The following is a 17801-nucleotide window of genomic DNA, read 5'->3' on the forward strand; positions in this document are numbered from 1 at the left end:
GACTCCAATCCAGACACTCTGATGTAGATTGTGGGCATCCCAAGCATAATGTTAACCAGTAGGCCAACTGCCTTGCTCCTCTTTTATTTCTAAAGAATTGATGATAATTCATGGCTTTTAGTATTGTTGTGAGAATTACAAGAGAAAATGCGTATAAAATTTTCAGTATTCAATATTAGCTTGTATTTTTACATTAATTTTTGCATTCAATTCTAGCATTTACTGAGAATCCATTTTAGTACTAACAGTACTAGTTACTACTCTCCTATTTCTAATTTAATAAATTTGGAAGAGATCTAGTTATATACTCAGGTTACAGAAGAAGAGCAGACAAATAAATAACTGGTCTGCAGACACACAGCTAATAAATGGCAGAGCAAAACTGTGAGCTGGTAATCAGGAGTATGAAAACAGGTGCAACGTGCAGCAAGCATGAGGGAGAGCCCGGGTTAGAGAACATGGGTAGTGATAGGGAAGCGGTGATAGGGTGAGCAGCAGCATAGAGATTTGGAGCAACGATGCTGAGGAAACTCTTTGAAAGAGAAAAAGCACCTGCCATAGGACATGCGGTGTCATATTATTATTGGGCTAGAAGCCAACCCCAGGGCTTGGCCAGCCTTGGATATGTGAGTGGGTGAATGGGTATTGTGTATGGGTGGGAGGAAGGGAGTAAAGGAAAATGTGATGGGTTGTGAGAGTAGTAGATATGTCATGATCAGCTCAGTAATGATTACAAAATGTTCATTTACTTTAACCAATTGGACACCAATAACAAATGGAAATTGAATATTGACTAGGTATGTTTTATATACTGCAGACAGAAAGGTTTTAAAATTCAGCCCACGAGGCAAATCAGGTATTTCACGTGCATGCACTCACACATACATACATACACACACACCCTGGCAAGGCTGGAAAGTGACCAGAAGCTAACATGTACCCACATAATAGGACAGGTCCAAGGATTAGATTTTTACCCTTGGGAAACCCTGAGATTTGGTTGTATTGTTCCTAGCACTGAATGGTCCAAGAATGATTCAACCCTACATTGAAACAGATTTCTGGGTACAGAGGAGATGAAGGGACATCAGTCCACAGTAGGACCTGAAGACCAAAGAGGGTTTGTCTTAAAATAGAAATTCGTTTTTTTTATTTCATTTTCTGCAAGACTTACTAATGTGACACCCATGCAAATGTAATTTGGTTACACTGGGCAGCAAATCGCCATCTTTTAAGCACACAGATGTTTGTGTATGCTAAAAGAATTCATTTCGTGATGATTTAGTGTTAATCGTCTGTTCAGTGTTCTTGCTTCTTATATTTTGCCTTTGGTGACAGTATTTTATGGGAGGGTCAAGGAAAAGTGGAGATGAGCCACAGCCGGGGCAAACATTAAGGCTCACAAACTTTGGAAGACAGACATCATGAGATGGTGGCTTTGAATTATATATATATATATAATATAATATATAATACATGTATATATATATATATATATACATATACATGTATATATGTATATGTATATGTATGTATATACATATATATATGTATATATATATACATATATCTTCAACTTTTATTTAATAAATATAAATTTCCAAAGTACAACTTTTGAATTATAGAGGCTTGTCCCCTCATAACCTCCCTCCCACCCACAACCATCCCATTTGAATTTTATTTTGATGAGAAGGCAGAGGCACATACCACATTAGCTTTGATTTCAAAAGGATGTGAGTTTAAAATCATAGATCTAGCACCTGTCTTGACCTTGAGCTTGATAACCAACTTTCTAAGGCCACATTTTTATATGTTAATGGTAATGATAATGCTGATATGCTAGGTTTTTGTGAAGATTAAAACTATAGTCTACATTAAGTGCCTGACTCCTGAAAGTGCTGCTTCACACCTGGATATTCATGGGTCCAATAATTATGGCTAATTAGAGAGTGGCTATAGGTTATACTTTTATGAAATGTCTGAATGAGTTTCTACTGCTGCAAGTTTCATTGGACTATGTTATGGGCAAGACTGTTACTTAAATGGCTTTCTGGTGATAATTAGGTATTATTAGAAATTGTAATAAGTCTTACAATATTCTTGTCATTATTCTAAAATTATTGGGCAATTACACTAAACATAGCCAATTTGTAGGCAGATTAGAACATATATCCTCCATCTTTTTGAAGCCCATACTCTATTCACTTTAAATAATGTGGTGATAAAAACATGAATTCCTCTTAGTATCATCATACCGCCTTTTATCTTTCTTAGTAGGAAGTTATAAGGAAGAAGTTGAAAAATTGCTATGAAATAAGCTGCTTTCATTATTGATTGATTTTATTTTTTTTTCAGATGTTTACTTATTTATTTGAGAGTCAGAGAGATAGAGTCAAGGAGAGGTTGAGAGAGAGAGAGAGAGAGAGAGACTGATCACAAGAGAGCATTTCTGTCTGTTGGCTCACTCCCAAAATGCCCACAATGCACTGCAGGCAGGAACCACGGACTCAGGCTCAGTCTTTCATGGGGGTGGTAGGAGCTCAATTGGTTGAGTCATCACGTCTGCCTGCCATCTGGAAACTGGAATCAGGAACTGAGAGTCAAACCCAGGCACTTTGATATGGAACACCGTGTCTTAACTGATGCTTAACCACTGGGCCAAAGGCCTGCCCCATCAGTAGATTCTAACGTGCGTGTTGTACCCCTTCCCAGTTGGCTAGGGTTCTGAAAGAGTTAACATCTTCAAAAAATACATATTATTTTACCAGGAATAATTTAGGCCCAGTGCAGTTCTGTCACAGCATATTCATTATCTTGAAGAATTATAATTAAGAAGCACGCTCAGTGTTTGACAATTAAAATGATAATCTAATTAAACTGATGGTGCAAACTGACTTCTAGTTGGAGATGTAGGCCTACCTGTTAGATATGCAAAGACCCTTGAGCAGACATGCATATATCCAGACCAGGAGCCTGAGAAGAATGCTCAGGATGCACAAAGCTGCTTAGACAGGATTGCCTGGGGATTTTCCTGATGTAGGAAATATGCACAGTGCCTTGTTTAAGAATGCTGCAGGTCTTTTCTTTCATAAACAAAGTTTCCAATCTGGTTTAAAAAAGCAAGCTGATGCTTTGAGCATCTATGAAGTCAGTGAGTCTCACTTTTACTTTTTCCTCCTTTTTATTTAAAAGACAGAGTGAGAATACCCCATAACTGCTGTTGATTTGGAATCATAGAAGGTCCCTCTTCACAGGTGCAGCAAATTGAGGCACACAGAGAGCAGATCCTAACTTATGGCTGATTTGGAAGCACTGGATAACTCCTTTCCGGCATTCCCCCCTGTACAATTTAAATTTTTATTTCCTTTTCAGTCTTTTATCCTTTATAGGTTCTATCAAGAAGATATTGGGTGTGTTGAGAATTCAAAGAAAGTCAGATCACCTGTGTCAGTGGGCGGGATGGGTGATAAATGTTATGTGCCTCTGGGTACTTCAGAAGCCGACAACCTTCTCCGAAGACTGCTGGCTCCTGTTTCCTACTCACAGGATCTGAGGCATTTGCCAGAAACCAGCTTTGATGGTGTGAAAAACTCGAGATTGTAGAATATTGGAGGGAAAGTCTCCTTTTCATAGGAAGGTGCCAAGCAATTGAACACTTAGAACTTTCAGGCAGTTTTGTTGGGTTTTGCTAGTTCAAAAAATAGAGAATTCCCTTCCCTCTGCCCACCGCCATTAATCTCCAAAGCAAGCGAGAGATTAGCAACTCAGTATTGACTGAGGAATCTGGGCGGAAATGGTGTGACAGGTGAGGAAAGGTAATTGAGATAATGAAAACAAAAGATTTCACCAGATAAACCCTTCCAAGTGATCCACTTTATAAACATATTTCCTAGCAAATGGGTACAGATTTCAAGCCTTTTATTCGTAATGTTTCTCTTGACAGATTTAAAGTAGAACAGAAATTAGACTTCAAAGAAGCTTTATACTCTCTGAATGTGACTGAGCTGTTTAGTAGTGGCTGTGACCTCTCTGGAATAACAGGTAGGATGAGAGTAATTCTTACATTATTATGTTAATTTGTCTTCTTGGTACTGTATTAGCTGACTGGTCTTAAAACTGAAAGATTATTCAGCCTTGGACAACACACACACAGCGTGTAAATGTCATACTCATGTTGAGCAATCCATAAACAGGCACTATGTTTGCATTTCAATAATTTTCCTTTATGAAAGTCCAGAAGCATTGTAGAATATTAAATAAACGTTTTAACCATCCTTCTCATAAAATGATGTAGGTAAAAGTATTATGTGTGCTTTTATTTCTGCTCTGTTTGGATTTCCTTATCTGAATAATGGGAATTACAACCACGCATCTCCATCAAAGCAGAGCTAATAAAATTCTTATGAACTAATTTGTAAATGTTAATTTGGTAACAGTGGAGCCCATGATGTAGGTGTCCACAAGCTGCAGATGACAGACATGATCATTAGAGTGCTGCAGCTTGCAGATTTGACAGCAACAGGCTCACAACTGACAGCAAATCTTGGAGCTCCTATGCTAACTGGACCTGAGGAATCACGCACTGGGAAGATGCTCAATGGTGCAACAAAGCCAAGATAGCCTTTTAATTCTTCTGGTCCTAGCAGTACTTGTTCAATAAACAACAAATAAATAATAAATACCTAGAGGAAAAAAATGGATGCAAAGGAGAATGTGTCCCAAGTTACTCACTCTCTTAAAATTAAACCTTCTGTTTTAAACTAGGATCTAATCATATTGTACGACCTTGCCTGTCTGATATGTTTTTGGATCCTAACATGAAATCTTTGGAAATATTTTGTGTATTCCTATAGAAATCTGGAATTTGAAGAGGCACTCAGTTTATTCACACATAAATTATGCACGTAAATGAATAGAACAAGAGGAGGTAAATTGTTCTCACAGGTGTTGATGTTAGTTACCTTCCTCACACACTGTGTTGCTACTTGTTTTCATGCTGACACATCCATCTGACTTCATTGACAATTTCATCCCCGACAGCTATAAGACAGTTAACATCAAATACTGCAACAGGATGCTGTCCAAGTGTGCCTGGAATCCAGCTACCTCATCAACCTGTGATAAAGCAGCCCATTTTTCAAATACTTCTTGCTCTTAAAACTTTTTTCTGGCCTCAGGAAGCTCACAAAAAAAAAAAAAAAAAAAAAGCCTTAGACATTTCAAACAGCCATTCGTTGCATAAATTCCCAGCGATTTGTGACTTCTGTAGAATCTTTATTTTTGATTTTTTTGACAGGCAGACTGGACAGTGAGAGAGAGAGAGACAGAGAGAAAGGTCTTCCTTTGCCGTTGGTTCACCCTCCAATGGCTGCCGCAGCCGGCGCACCGCGCTGATCCGAAGCAGGTGCTTCTGGTCTCCCATGGGGTGCAGGGCCCAAGCACCTGGGCCATCCTCCACTGCACAGCAGAGAGCTGGCCTGGAAGAAGGGCAACCGGGACAGAATCCGGCGCCCCGACCGGGACTAGAACCCAGTGTGCCGGCGCCGCAAGGCGGAGGATTAGCCTAGTGAGCCGCTGCGCCGGCCTGTAAAATCTTCTTAAGCTTTTTTACAAGTAGATTTTTAAAGAAAATACCTCCAAAGTGCTTCACAAAACAATTTGTGCATGAGAATAACCCTCAACAGAGCTGAATACACATCCAGAATTTTCTGCTCTTTTCTGCCTTCCTTTTCTTTGATTCTTAGTGACTCTTGGGGAAATAAAAGTTTGTGTGTGACAAATATATCATATTAATATAAGATGTTAATAATAAAGAAACCTGGGCATGAGAGATATGAGAACTCTGCACTTCTTCACAACTGTTTTGTAAATAAAGAGTTAAAAAGAGTTTATGTAAATCACCTAATTCAACATCTGGTACAAGATAGTTGCTCAATAGATTTTGAATACAAAATAAAGGAAGTAGTGAGGTGGCGTATTAATATTTACTTATACATCTTCTATAAGTTTTCTTATTCTTTTTTTTAGCAAAATATACTTGGAATTTCATAACAAATTAAGGGGAAACATTGCTACAAAGTTTTATAAGTCAGTGAGCTTTTGGAGTGCAGATTCCTAGTTCTAATTTCTCGTCTCTCAAGTCCTGATCTGTTCCTGAGAACCGGTGCCCTGTGCAGTTGAGATGGAATAGCAAGACAAAGTAGCCAGCGGGCCATTTGGACTGGCACCATTGCTAACTGGACTCTTGGCACTCATCATTTGGATGCTATCTTTTCTCCATCTTACAAATTTCTCTTACTTGGCATATTTACTTGGTTAAGTAATTTATGTGACAAATTTCATGTAGGCCAACTATGTGCCAAACAGTTTTCTAGAGTGTGTTACCATTGTGTGTCTGAGGAACACTGGCAGATCTGTCTGGTCTTGCAAAGCCAGCTTGACAGGGCTTCTGAACATCGTCTTCCCAAGGAGACGGTCCTTGCAGGTCGCCGTTCCAGAAACACTTCACACACACTTCAGTTCCTCCAAGGGGAGAAGAGGAGCGTTCTCTCTCAGCTTGCAGCCACACCAGAAAAAACGCTGCCAGGCACTTTCTTACACAGAAAGGTTTACCAGGTTTTTAAAGCACAGCTCTGAAGTGACTTTGTAACAGATGACACAAAAGCCTTTTATACTTCTATAGCCTCACCAATCTTGAAGGAAAATAAATTTTGTTTTAAACTCAGATCAGAACTGAATACAAAATTTAAAAGGCAAGTTAGCTTTGAGTTTGAATGCATAGGACGGAATAAATTCAAATCTGGAAAGTGTCTTTCATCCTGAATCTAGATCACAGCTAAGGGAGGCAAAACCCTCTGTCCATTCAAATATTTCACTTAGTGGGTTGCCTGATTTGACCTGATAGATTTATGTCATTCTATCCTAACCTTTTATATCAGGGCAAAACTTGATGTCTCCATCTACCTCTGTGTGTATCATCTCTGTACAAGTAAAACCTAAAAGAGATTGTCTCTAGCAAATTGGTTAAATAGGAAAGAATTTGTTTCCTCTTCTTGGTTAAGTTGAAAATGTGATTAATCTTGGACCTAAGAGGTAATGGCTCTTTATTGTAACTCTTAAATATACTTTTATATTTTTTTGCCAGATTCATCTGAAGTGTATGTTTCCAATGTCATGCAAAAAGTTTTCTTCGAAATAAATGAAGATGGCAGTGAAGCTGCAGCATCAACTGGTAGGGGAAAAAATGAGTCAGGAATGAGAACTAAGGTTCTATCCCTTTTCCAGTACTCAGATGTCTGTTTGCCTTCTGCTGTCTCGTACCCTAGGGAGAAAACAAGAAAATGGTTATATGAAGGTGGTCATACTTCTTTTCAGTTACAGCATAATGCAAAAGGGAAGGGTGAGGATTTGATTGAGTTGAGGCACCTCTAGATATTTGCCTTCCAAGTAGCAGATAGGATTATGGAGAAAACTTTAGAGCTCAAATATGAAATCATTATTGTTTGGGAATACTCCCTGCTAAGTAATTGTATTGAATTTCATTCTTTCATTATGTCAAGTTACTCTCTACTTTTATAAAGTGATTCTTTTTATTGTCTCTAAGGCAGTGGCTCTCAACTCAACTGCATAATAGAATTACTTGGGAAATTTTGCAAATCCTAGGCCCATTCCAAAAGAATTAAGTCACAGTCATGAAGGTGAGACTCAGCCTCCAACATTTTCTTAAGTTTCTTGCAATGATTCCAATGTGCATCCAAGTTTGAGACCAAGTGATTCATGTACAGCCTGAACTTGCCACCATAACTGTAATACACAAACCAGAAAAAATGTTACCATTTGGGAGATTATTAGAAATGTAGGCTCTCAGGCCCAACCCCTGACCTACTAAATCATAAACTCAATTTTCCAAGATAATAAGTTATTTGTGTGCACCATTTTTCTATGCTACATTTTCTTAACAGATGACATTCTGAATAGTATGTATGGTACATGTAAGTAATACTCAAACATAATTGGAGGAAAATTTCTTCAATAAAATTGGAAAAGCTACTCTCCAGTTTTCTGGAATCTTACCTCATAGTCTGCAAGTGCAGGTTTGGGAGTAGGAAACATGGGGTCCTGTTAAGCACTAGTTTTTTTTTTTTTTAAATTGTGGTGGACCTGGTGCTATATAAAATCTGGACTATATTCACTCTCTTCCCCTTTTCCAAATGGGAGGGGAGATGTTTCTCTCCACACAGTGTTACTAAGAGCTGTTAAGAGGCAACTCTTTCCTTCCTTCCTCCCTCAATACATCTTTTTTTTTATTGTTGTATTAAAACAAAGCACTATGGTCTCTCATTTGTCTTCTGTATCTCTTGTGAAAGTTAATAGGTCCATGATTAGTTGCACAATTTGGTTTCTCTGTTGCCAGTGATCACCCAAGCATCTTACTTGACGGCCATTTTGCCCCGCCTCTTCACTTATCAATGCTTTGATTAATTTATGATGCTAAATGATAGTAATGGTATCCTTGTGGCATACATTGAACTCCCTTTACCCATTATCTTCTGAAAGACTTCTTATTGCTATGTTTAAGGACTTTTGATTATAGGGTATAGACTATGTCAATTCTTACAGAAATCAAAAGATTGCATTTATATGAGATTGCTGGCTTGTCCAGACAGATTTTCCAGCTACTTTTACAAAAACTGGAAGGGTCCCTGTAGATCATTATGGGATTTTTTCATTGGGGAAGAAAAAGCCCCAACAATGTAAAGCAGCTTGCCCAGGATCATACCAACAAATGTCAGCAGCATTTGAACTGAAATCTCTTATCCAGACATCAGGTTTGGAGCTTTCTCTGCTCTTGCCTCCTGCCTCTTGTAAGTCCAGAATTCTGAAGGAGGAAATAGCAATTACCAAGGGAAGGTGAGATACATCTATGGTGATCCTGATGTGTTGGACCTCTCAGGTGGTCAGGTGGTCAGAAAGTCAAGAGTATCGTGACTTTTTTTTTTTTTTTTTTTTTTTTGACAGGCAGAGTGGACAGTGAGAGAGAGAGACAGAGAGAAAGGTCTTCCTTTGCCGTTGGTTCACCCTCCAATGGCCGCCGCTGCAGCCGGCGCACCGCGCTGATCCTGGCAGGAGCCAGGAGCCAGGTGCTTTTTCCTGGTCTCCCATGGGGTGCAGGGCCCAAGCACCTGGGCCATCCTCCACTGCACTCCCTGGCCATAGCAGAGAGCTGGCCTGGAAGAGGGGCAACCGGGACAGAATCCGGCGCCCCAACCGGGACTAGAACCCGGTGTGCCGGCGCCGCAAGGTGGAGGATTAGCCTATTGAGCCACGGCGCCGGCCGAGTATCGTGACTTTCAAGGAGTTACTTGAGAGCAAGCCTAGTGCTCACTGGAAATGGGAATGGGAGTAAATTGACCTTGCTTACATGTGTAACACTGTGGCTGACACATACTCAGTGTTCATTATGAACTAATCAATAAATGTAAATGAGTTAATACTGAATAAATGTGCTGACATCTACTGGGCAGCACAGACTTGATATTTCAGAGAGCAGATATCATTTATGTTCTGTTACTAAATTAATTACCAACTAAAATTATATTTATTTTTGAATTCTAATTATACATATTGGTTTTTGTTCCTGGAGTCTGAAAAAGTTGTGTGAAATCGTTGCATTGTACTAAAGACAACATATTAACTTGTCGCTCCCCCTCTTCATGGAGGAACGACACAGGACCCTGCGCTGTTCTTTTGTCTGCTCGGCCCTCCCGGGTTTGCTGCTGGTTCTTCCCGGGTTGGCTACCGACCCTTCCACCTCCGTGGAAGGGCGGTTCCCCCTGCCACTTTCCCCACTTCCGCGGGGGAGTGGCACACCGCCGGCCGGCTCTCTCGGGGGCTGCTCAGATGTTCCTCAGGTGTTCCCCTTAGATGTTCCTGGTGCATGTTGTCTCTCTCCTCCTTTATAGTCCTCTTCCGCCAATCCCAACTCTGCTACCCACACACCGAGTACGCTGCTCTCCTCCAATCAGGAGCAGGTCCTACAGTTTCTTGGTTGAACTGGAGGCAGCTGCATAGAAGCTGTTACTCCCTTCTCAGCGCCATATTGTGGGAGAGCAGATGCATAGAATAAGTCTTAATTCCAGTAACTTAGTCTAGTCCGGGTTGCTCCCCACATTAACTGAGTGTAGAAAATTTCATCTAAAAAGAAAAAATTCATTCATTAAAATTTTTCCACCCTAATTATTGACAAATGCCATAATGGGGCTACATGATATGAATTGTCATAACAAATAATTCAAAAGCAGCAAATATCTACTCATAATCTGATAATAAAGACCCAAACACATTTACTGTACTGATCCTAAAAGCTCTGAGGTCACAGAATAATTTTGGAAAAGTAAGCACAAAATAAAGAATTTTAACTCAGATGTGATTACTACAAGGCTGAAGGAGAGAAATACAGTGAAAAAAATATCTGGATAAGAATTAAGGATTGAAAATACAAAAATAAATCATACAATGGAATTAAGAATTGAAAATATTATAAAAATAAATCATACAATGTAAATAAAAGGTGAGCTGAGGATTATTGTTTAAAAGATAACATTTTCAACTGCTTCCACTGAATTGAATCTAGTATCTGGCTTTCTTCTTCATTGAACATAAGTCTAAAGTTAGAATTATTTCATAAATGATCTAATTATATTTATTCTTCTGAACTTTGGATTTAAATTTCTTGCAACTTTCTCTGTGTTTAGAAGACAATTATTTTTCAACATGCTAACTCCTTACATGAATGATCTTTCTTGCCTACAGAATATATGGACTTATTTTCTGTACTGATCTGTTAATGTGAGTATTTAAATAATGCTTGTCTCTGTTTCATAGGCATGCACATCCCTGTGATTATGAGTCTGACTCGACAGCAGTTTATAGCAAATCATCCATTTCTGTTTATAATGAAGAATAACCCAACAGGTACCTTTTTTTTTGTGAATTTGCTGGGGAAATTAAACAGATCTAGTCCTAGTTTCTAATTGCAGTCTACAAGTCTGAAATTTTTTGTTCTTCTAATTTGTATTTGTTAAATGCCTGTTATGAAGCAAGCATTGTATTTTAAGTGATGACAGGGTCCCAAAATAAGGAAGTGCCAATAATTGTTACTGCTAGTACTTTTGCAAGTGGTAGTCATTTTATATTCCTATTTCTAACACTAACACTGTCTCCAGGTCACACAGTTCAGAAGTGACAGAGTGAGAATTGAGGTCAACTCTTTTTCCTGTGATGTCACAATGGAAGTAAAAATTGAGAAGTGTGGTCAAGAAAGATTTCAGAGGTAGATTCAAAGGGACTAAGTTACTAGCATAGGCTCTGAGGAGAAGAGAAGGCTCAAACTCAACTTCAACCCTGCAATTTGGGCAATTGATGAAACATGATACAATTAGATATGGCTGAATGTAGCAGAAGGAGGGGATTGCATTAGCACTGGGCAGAATGGAAATCCAGATTGTCTAGGTAGATGGTGTAGTACATTCTCTTATGGAAAAAAGGCTAGGAATGTGCATAAAGGGAAGGGAATTGTCTTTATGTTTAATACTGAGACTTTGGTAGTTGTAATGCCTGTGTGAGTGTTAAAAACTATTGGAGAGTAGAAATTACATCTTAGTCACCTCTGTATCCATTCCAGTGTGTGGCAAAATGTCTTGTACATAGTTTCAGGATCTCTAGAGACTGAATATGGTCTTGGGTGTCAGACCAGGTCTCAAGCTCCAGCTCAGCTAATAGTTCTAAGATAAGTTACTTATTGTTTCTATACTACATTGTTCCAATTTTCTGTTTGAACATAATAATGCTGGTACTTGTCTCATAGAGTTAGATCAAAGAATATATGAAGCCTATTAGCACTGTGGCTGTTACATACTTAGAGTTCATTGTGAATCAATCAATAAATATACATGAGTTAATGACTGAATAAATAAAGGAAGGAGAATTAAAAAGTTACTCTGTATTCAGCAGCTTACATGGAAAATGGATATTGTTAATCTCAGAACCTGAATATACTATAACTAGGGATACTGATATTATTGGCCTACTAAGGGATACACCAGTCTGTTTTTCTAGGATCCATGAAACTAAAGCTGAGTGACCAGTATAAAAGTTTTTCTTGGAAACAATGTGTCGATTTTAGAATTGCTGAGATTGCATTAACACAACTTCAGCTCCAGTAACAGATGTGTCAGTATTAAAATATATTCTAAGTATATCATTCTACTTATACATTAACCTTTGGGTAATGTTAACTTCTTATAATTAGTATATAATTATTGAATATGGAGAACAGAAAGAAATGAAGCTGCATTGGGTAACAATGCACAAGTAGATAGTGGCATTTAGAATAATTACATTCAACTCTATTTTCCAATTTGATGATTTGCTTCATTCTAAGGCTATGCAATAGCCATCAGTAAAATGCTAGTGAAAATTCAAAGCTCTAAATAACCCACGTTTCAATTTGTGATAATCCTAATGATCAGACCTTAATAACAATTTCCACTATTTTATGATCTTATTGCAATGACACTTTCTAAACTAGGTTTACTCCTTTAAAGAATTGTTTAAAATAAGTGACTGCTAATTTACTAGTAGCTGTAAATTATTGCCATATAAAATGTGAAATGTGTTATTGTCTTAATGTAATATACATTCAGTTATTTGTCTATTTTTTGTCACAGATGAACTCAAGAAAACATTAAGATTAAGGGAGATAATGATTCAGTACCTCCATATTACACTATTAAGTGGTTTCATGCTTTTCAAAAATATATTCAGTTGACAATTTCTGAAATATGAAGATGAATGATTTTAGGTTTAAATATCTGGTTTTAATCTAGATTTAATATTTTCTCTTGAGCAAACAATATTTTGTGAACAATCTATACACTGGATGTTCTTGTTTGGTGGGCTTTATATTGCAGTATGCTCATGTAACACTCTTGCTAAGCCAAACTTCAGGACAACGAAAAATTATATTTTTCCTTTTATTTAGGCTGAGGGTATAGACTAAGCTTTATAGATATTGAGAAGAAAATTGTGAATGATCTATTTCACTATTAGCTACATGAAATATACCATTTCTGAGAAAGCAGTGAATCATGATTTTGAAACTGAGATTACTTCATACATATTAAGCATCACTGTTTAGAACTCTGCGGTCTTGGCTGGCGCCGCGGCTCAATTGGCTAATCCTTTGCCTGCGGCGACAGCACCCCAGGTTCTAGTCCTTGTTGGAGCACCGGAGTCTGTCCTGGTTGCCCCTCTTCCAGTCCAGTTCTCTGCTGTGGCTCAGGAGTGCAGTGGAGGATGGCCCAGGTCCTTGGGCCCTGCACCCCATGGGAGACCAGGAGAAGCACCTGGCTCCTGGCTTCGGATCAGCATGGTGCGCCGGCCTCAGTGTGCTGGCCGCAGCGGCCACTGTGAGGTGAACCAATGGTAAAGGAAGACCTTTCTGTCTCTCTCTCTCACTGTCCACTCTGCCTGTTAAAAAAAAAAAAAAAAAAAAAAGAACTCTGCAGTCTTGTGTCAAGGGGAGAAGCATACCACAGGTTATTCATTAAGAAATCATTTTCTGCATACATTAGCTTTGATTATGATACAGTGTATAATATTAACCACAATGAGGTTCCACCTCACCCCAGTTAGAATGGCTCACATTCAGAAATCTACCAACAACAGATGCTGGTGAGGATGTGGGGAAAAAGGAACACTAATCCACTGTGGGTGGGAATACAAACTGGTAAAGCCACTATGGAAGTCTGTTTGGAGATTCCTCAGAAACCTGAATATAACCCTACCATTCAACCCAGCCATCCCACTCCTTGTAATTTACCCAAAGGAAATTAAATTGGGAAACAAAAAAAAAAAAATGGTCTGCACCTTAATGTTTATTGCAGCTCAATTCACAATAGCTAAGACCTGGAACCAACCCAAATGCCATCAACAGTAGACTGGATAAAGAAATTATGGGATATGTACTCTATAGAATACTATACAGCAGTTAAAAAAAATGAAATCTAGTCATTTGCAACAAAATGGAGGAATCTGGAAGACATCATGCTGAGTGAAATAAGCCAGTCCCAAAGAGACAAATATCATATGTGCTCCCTGATTGGTGAAAACTAACTGAGCACCAAAAAGGAAACCTGTTAAAGTGAAATGAACACTATGAGAAATGGTGACTTGATCAGCCCTTGCCCTGACTATTGATGAACAACTTAATATGTTATCCCTCTTAGTATTTTTGTTTGTTTGTTCTACTTAATACTATTGGTTGAACTCTGTAATTAATACACAGTTATTCTTAAGTGTTGAAACTTAACTGAAAAGTGATTCCTGTTAAATATAAGAGTGGGAATAGAGAGGGAAGAGATGTACAATTTGGGACATGCTCAAGCTGACTTGCCCCAAACGGTAGAGTTAGATACGTGCCTAGGGACTCCAATTCAAGCCCATCAGGGTGGCAGGTACCAATGCCCTCTCACTAGTCAAAGTGATCAATTTCTGTTCACAATTGATCATAATGATAGGACTAAGAGTCAAACGGATCACATAAACAAGACTAGTGTCTGCAAATACTAACCGATAGAATAAAAAAGGGAGAGAACGATCCAACATGGGAAGTGCGATACACAGCAGACTCAGAATAGCAGATATCCTAAACAGCACTCTGGCCTCAGAATCAGCCCTTAAGGCATTCAGATCCGGCTGAAGAGCCCATGAGAGTATTTCAGGCATGGAAAGCCAAGATACTCTGGCAAAAATAAAAATGACCTAAATGAAAGATCTCTGTGAGTGAGATCCCAGTGGAAAGTACAGGTCTTCAAAGAAGGAGGTACCTTTCTCTGAGGGGAGGAGAGAACTTCCACTTTGACTATGACCTTCTCTAAATATGATCAGAGTTGGTGAACTCAAAAGGCTTCCATAGCCTTGGCAACTCATGACAAGAGCCTAGGGTGATTACTGATGCCATAAACAAGAGTGTCAATTTGTTAAGTCAACAACAGGAGTCACTGTACACTTACTCCTCATGTAGGATCTCTGTCCTTAATGTGCTGTACATTGTGATTTAATGCTATAACTAGTACTCAAACAGTATTTTTCACTTTGTGTTTCGGTGTGGATGCAAACGGTTAAAATCTTTACTTAATATATGCTGAACTGATCTTGTGTATATAAAGAGAATTGAAAATGAATCTTGATGTGAATGGATGGGGAGAGGGAGCAGGAAAGGGGAGGGTTGAGGGTGGGAGGGAAGTTATGGGGTGGGGGAAGCCATTGTAATCCATAAGCTGTACTTTGGAAATTTATATTCATTAAATAAAAGTTAAAAAAAATATTAACGGGTAAAATGCACCACCATCTTATAGAGATATTATCTGCATATATTGACTAAATATGGGAACACAATTTTAAAAAGAAGTGAAAAGAGAAAAATGGAAAGAATTAGGATTTCTTTCTTTTTCTTCAATGCTTTAACTTGCTGTTATGTCAAGGGACATTTTGCCAGTTTGCCCAGTTTAGTAGTGAGTAGATTGGTGACTACGTGATGACTCATATTGAAATGTGAAAATAGATCAATAAGGCAGGGACTAATGACTTTTATAAAATATCCTACACTTCCTGGTGTTTAAATTTTCAACTGTGGTCTTCAATTATGAGGTAGTGTCTATAAAAATGAGTGTTTTTAAAGAGTTCCCAATTGTTTCTGGCAAGCATTTTAATGCCATGGCATTATGAAGATACAAGACTCAGTACTGCTTCTTACTGTGACAAAGTGCAATATCCATCCTAGGAAAGGTATTTATATTTCTTTATTTTTCTGAAAAATATGACTATTGTTTGCTGTTTTCCCAGAATTATTTTGAGATGTCAAAGCAAGACATTAATAATTATAATTATTCATAAAAATAAAAATAAATCTGCTGGAATTGTCTATTTCTGTGTTATTGGCTCTACTAAGACTGTGTAGGTCTTTGACCTGAGCAATATAGAGTTAATGAAAAAGAGCTATCCTGCTGTTATTTCAAATGCATTTAAACATCATTTTCATTAGTCTTAACATTACATAAAATTTATTTTATTACTTTTGAAATTAACCTTTATCCTTTATTTCATCTGAGTGTAATGATTTTAATCAAGGTGACCTTTGGCACTGGTCCACCTTAAACACTTCTCTTACACCATTGAGAAGACAGGTGACTAGATTTGATGCATTATTTATTTGTGTTTTGTCCTTTGGCGATTAATACCTTTTCACTTGCAAACACAGAATGGCCAGAAACAAGTGTTTGTATTTATGCTGTCTACTATATCACCTGGGTGAGGATTTGAATGTATAGAGGTATGAAAATATTTTCTTTAGTGATAGAGCAAGCTTTGATCCAGAGCAGAAGGCAAGGATCTAGGACAACCACACTTTTAACCCTGAGGGCTTCCATTCCATGCATAAAAGGATGACTTCTAATGCTTAAGATTTAAAACTCGATCATGCTCATCACCATTTTGTAATGCTATGCTTGCCTGACTACATCACTATATTTAGAACACATCTCTGTCATTTTATTTTTGCTTTTCTATATGCAAAACAGGACTAATGAATTTTCCATGACAAGCGGTTGTAGGTATTATAGTTTACTTCATAAATTACAAGAAAATAATTAAGATATATTTATGTATTTTAGACAAAGGAGAAGGATTTACTGTTAGACATTGCCTATTTTTTCTTGTAGGAAAAAAGACTAAATGAATTGCTAAAATACTGAGAAAACTGATTACTGTAAATTTTTCTCCAGAAATTACTAATGTATTTTTTTTTCTTTTCCTAGAATCAATTTTGTTTATGGGAAGAGTGACAAATCCAGACACTGAAAAGATGAACGGGAGAGATTTAGATTCACTGTGAGCGAAAAGCAAAACGTCAGAATATGAGAAACTCCTGGAAACTTATTAATTGGCAAAATGTCACCTCAAAAATATTTTCTGTATGTAACTGTTTTATTCAAAATTGTGCCTATGTTAATCTGTTATTAATAAAGACCTATATTAATGATTAAGTAAAATTATATATTAATTTGGTTATGCTATCCCTGTGTTTTATAAAGTCTATAAACATCAATAGCATTTAGCTTTTCATAAATTTTACCACTAATATATTAGAATAGTATTGGCTAAGATACTTTAGATATCCAATTCATTATATTCATCAGACTGAACTATCAAACTCCATGGCATAACAGCATTATCCAAACCATGGCAATGTCAAGAGAAAGTGGGTATGGTACTTGCATTACAAACATTTGGTATCTGTGGCCGTGAACAAATTTTGGATGTTTCACTAATCTTGATCTATGAATTACAATTAATGTTTGCTTTGTTTCAACTTTTGGAATATACCTTTTTATTTTACCATTGATTGATATTTTAAAAATGTATAAAAACCAGAAATACTGAGAACTTTCATAAAGCTTTCTTATTTTCATAGGTGAGAATCACAGTCAAATTAGTATGATTTGGGAGGCTAATCTGTGATTTTGCAATACTGAGCTAAGGGAAGTGTTAGAAGCAAGGGTATACTCTATGAAGAGTAGATGCAGAACCCTTCCTCTAAATATGAAAAATAATACTTCATTTCAATATGACTACATGTAATGTGTTTTACAGATTTTTCCTTTTTTGTGATAATGATGGGAAATACCTTTATTTGGTCATGGCAATTTTTGGCAGGAAGCTTAGTGATAATAACCATCCCT

General features: G+C 37.6%; 1 protein-coding gene across 1 annotated transcript in view; it reads left to right on the forward strand.

Moving 5' to 3' along the window:
* The window catches only part of SERPINI2 (serpin family I member 2), a 41045-nt gene extending 23964 nt beyond the window's left edge, over positions 1-17081 (forward strand). The window contains exons 5-8 of the mRNA XM_002716373.5: positions 3944-4041; positions 7145-7231; positions 10885-10974; positions 16878-17081. Of these exons, the coding sequence (XP_002716419.1) occupies positions 3944-4041; positions 7145-7231; positions 10885-10974; positions 16878-16954 (352 nt within the window). The 3' untranslated portion in view covers positions 16955-17081. The remainder of the gene's footprint in view (positions 1-3943; positions 4042-7144; positions 7232-10884; positions 10975-16877) is intronic.
* The last annotated feature ends 720 nt before the right edge of the window (positions 17082-17801 follow it).

Source organism: Oryctolagus cuniculus, chromosome 4 (assembly GCF_964237555.1).
Source record: "Oryctolagus cuniculus chromosome 4, mOryCun1.1, whole genome shotgun sequence".
Taxonomy (NCBI): domain Eukaryota; kingdom Metazoa; phylum Chordata; class Mammalia; order Lagomorpha; family Leporidae; genus Oryctolagus; species Oryctolagus cuniculus.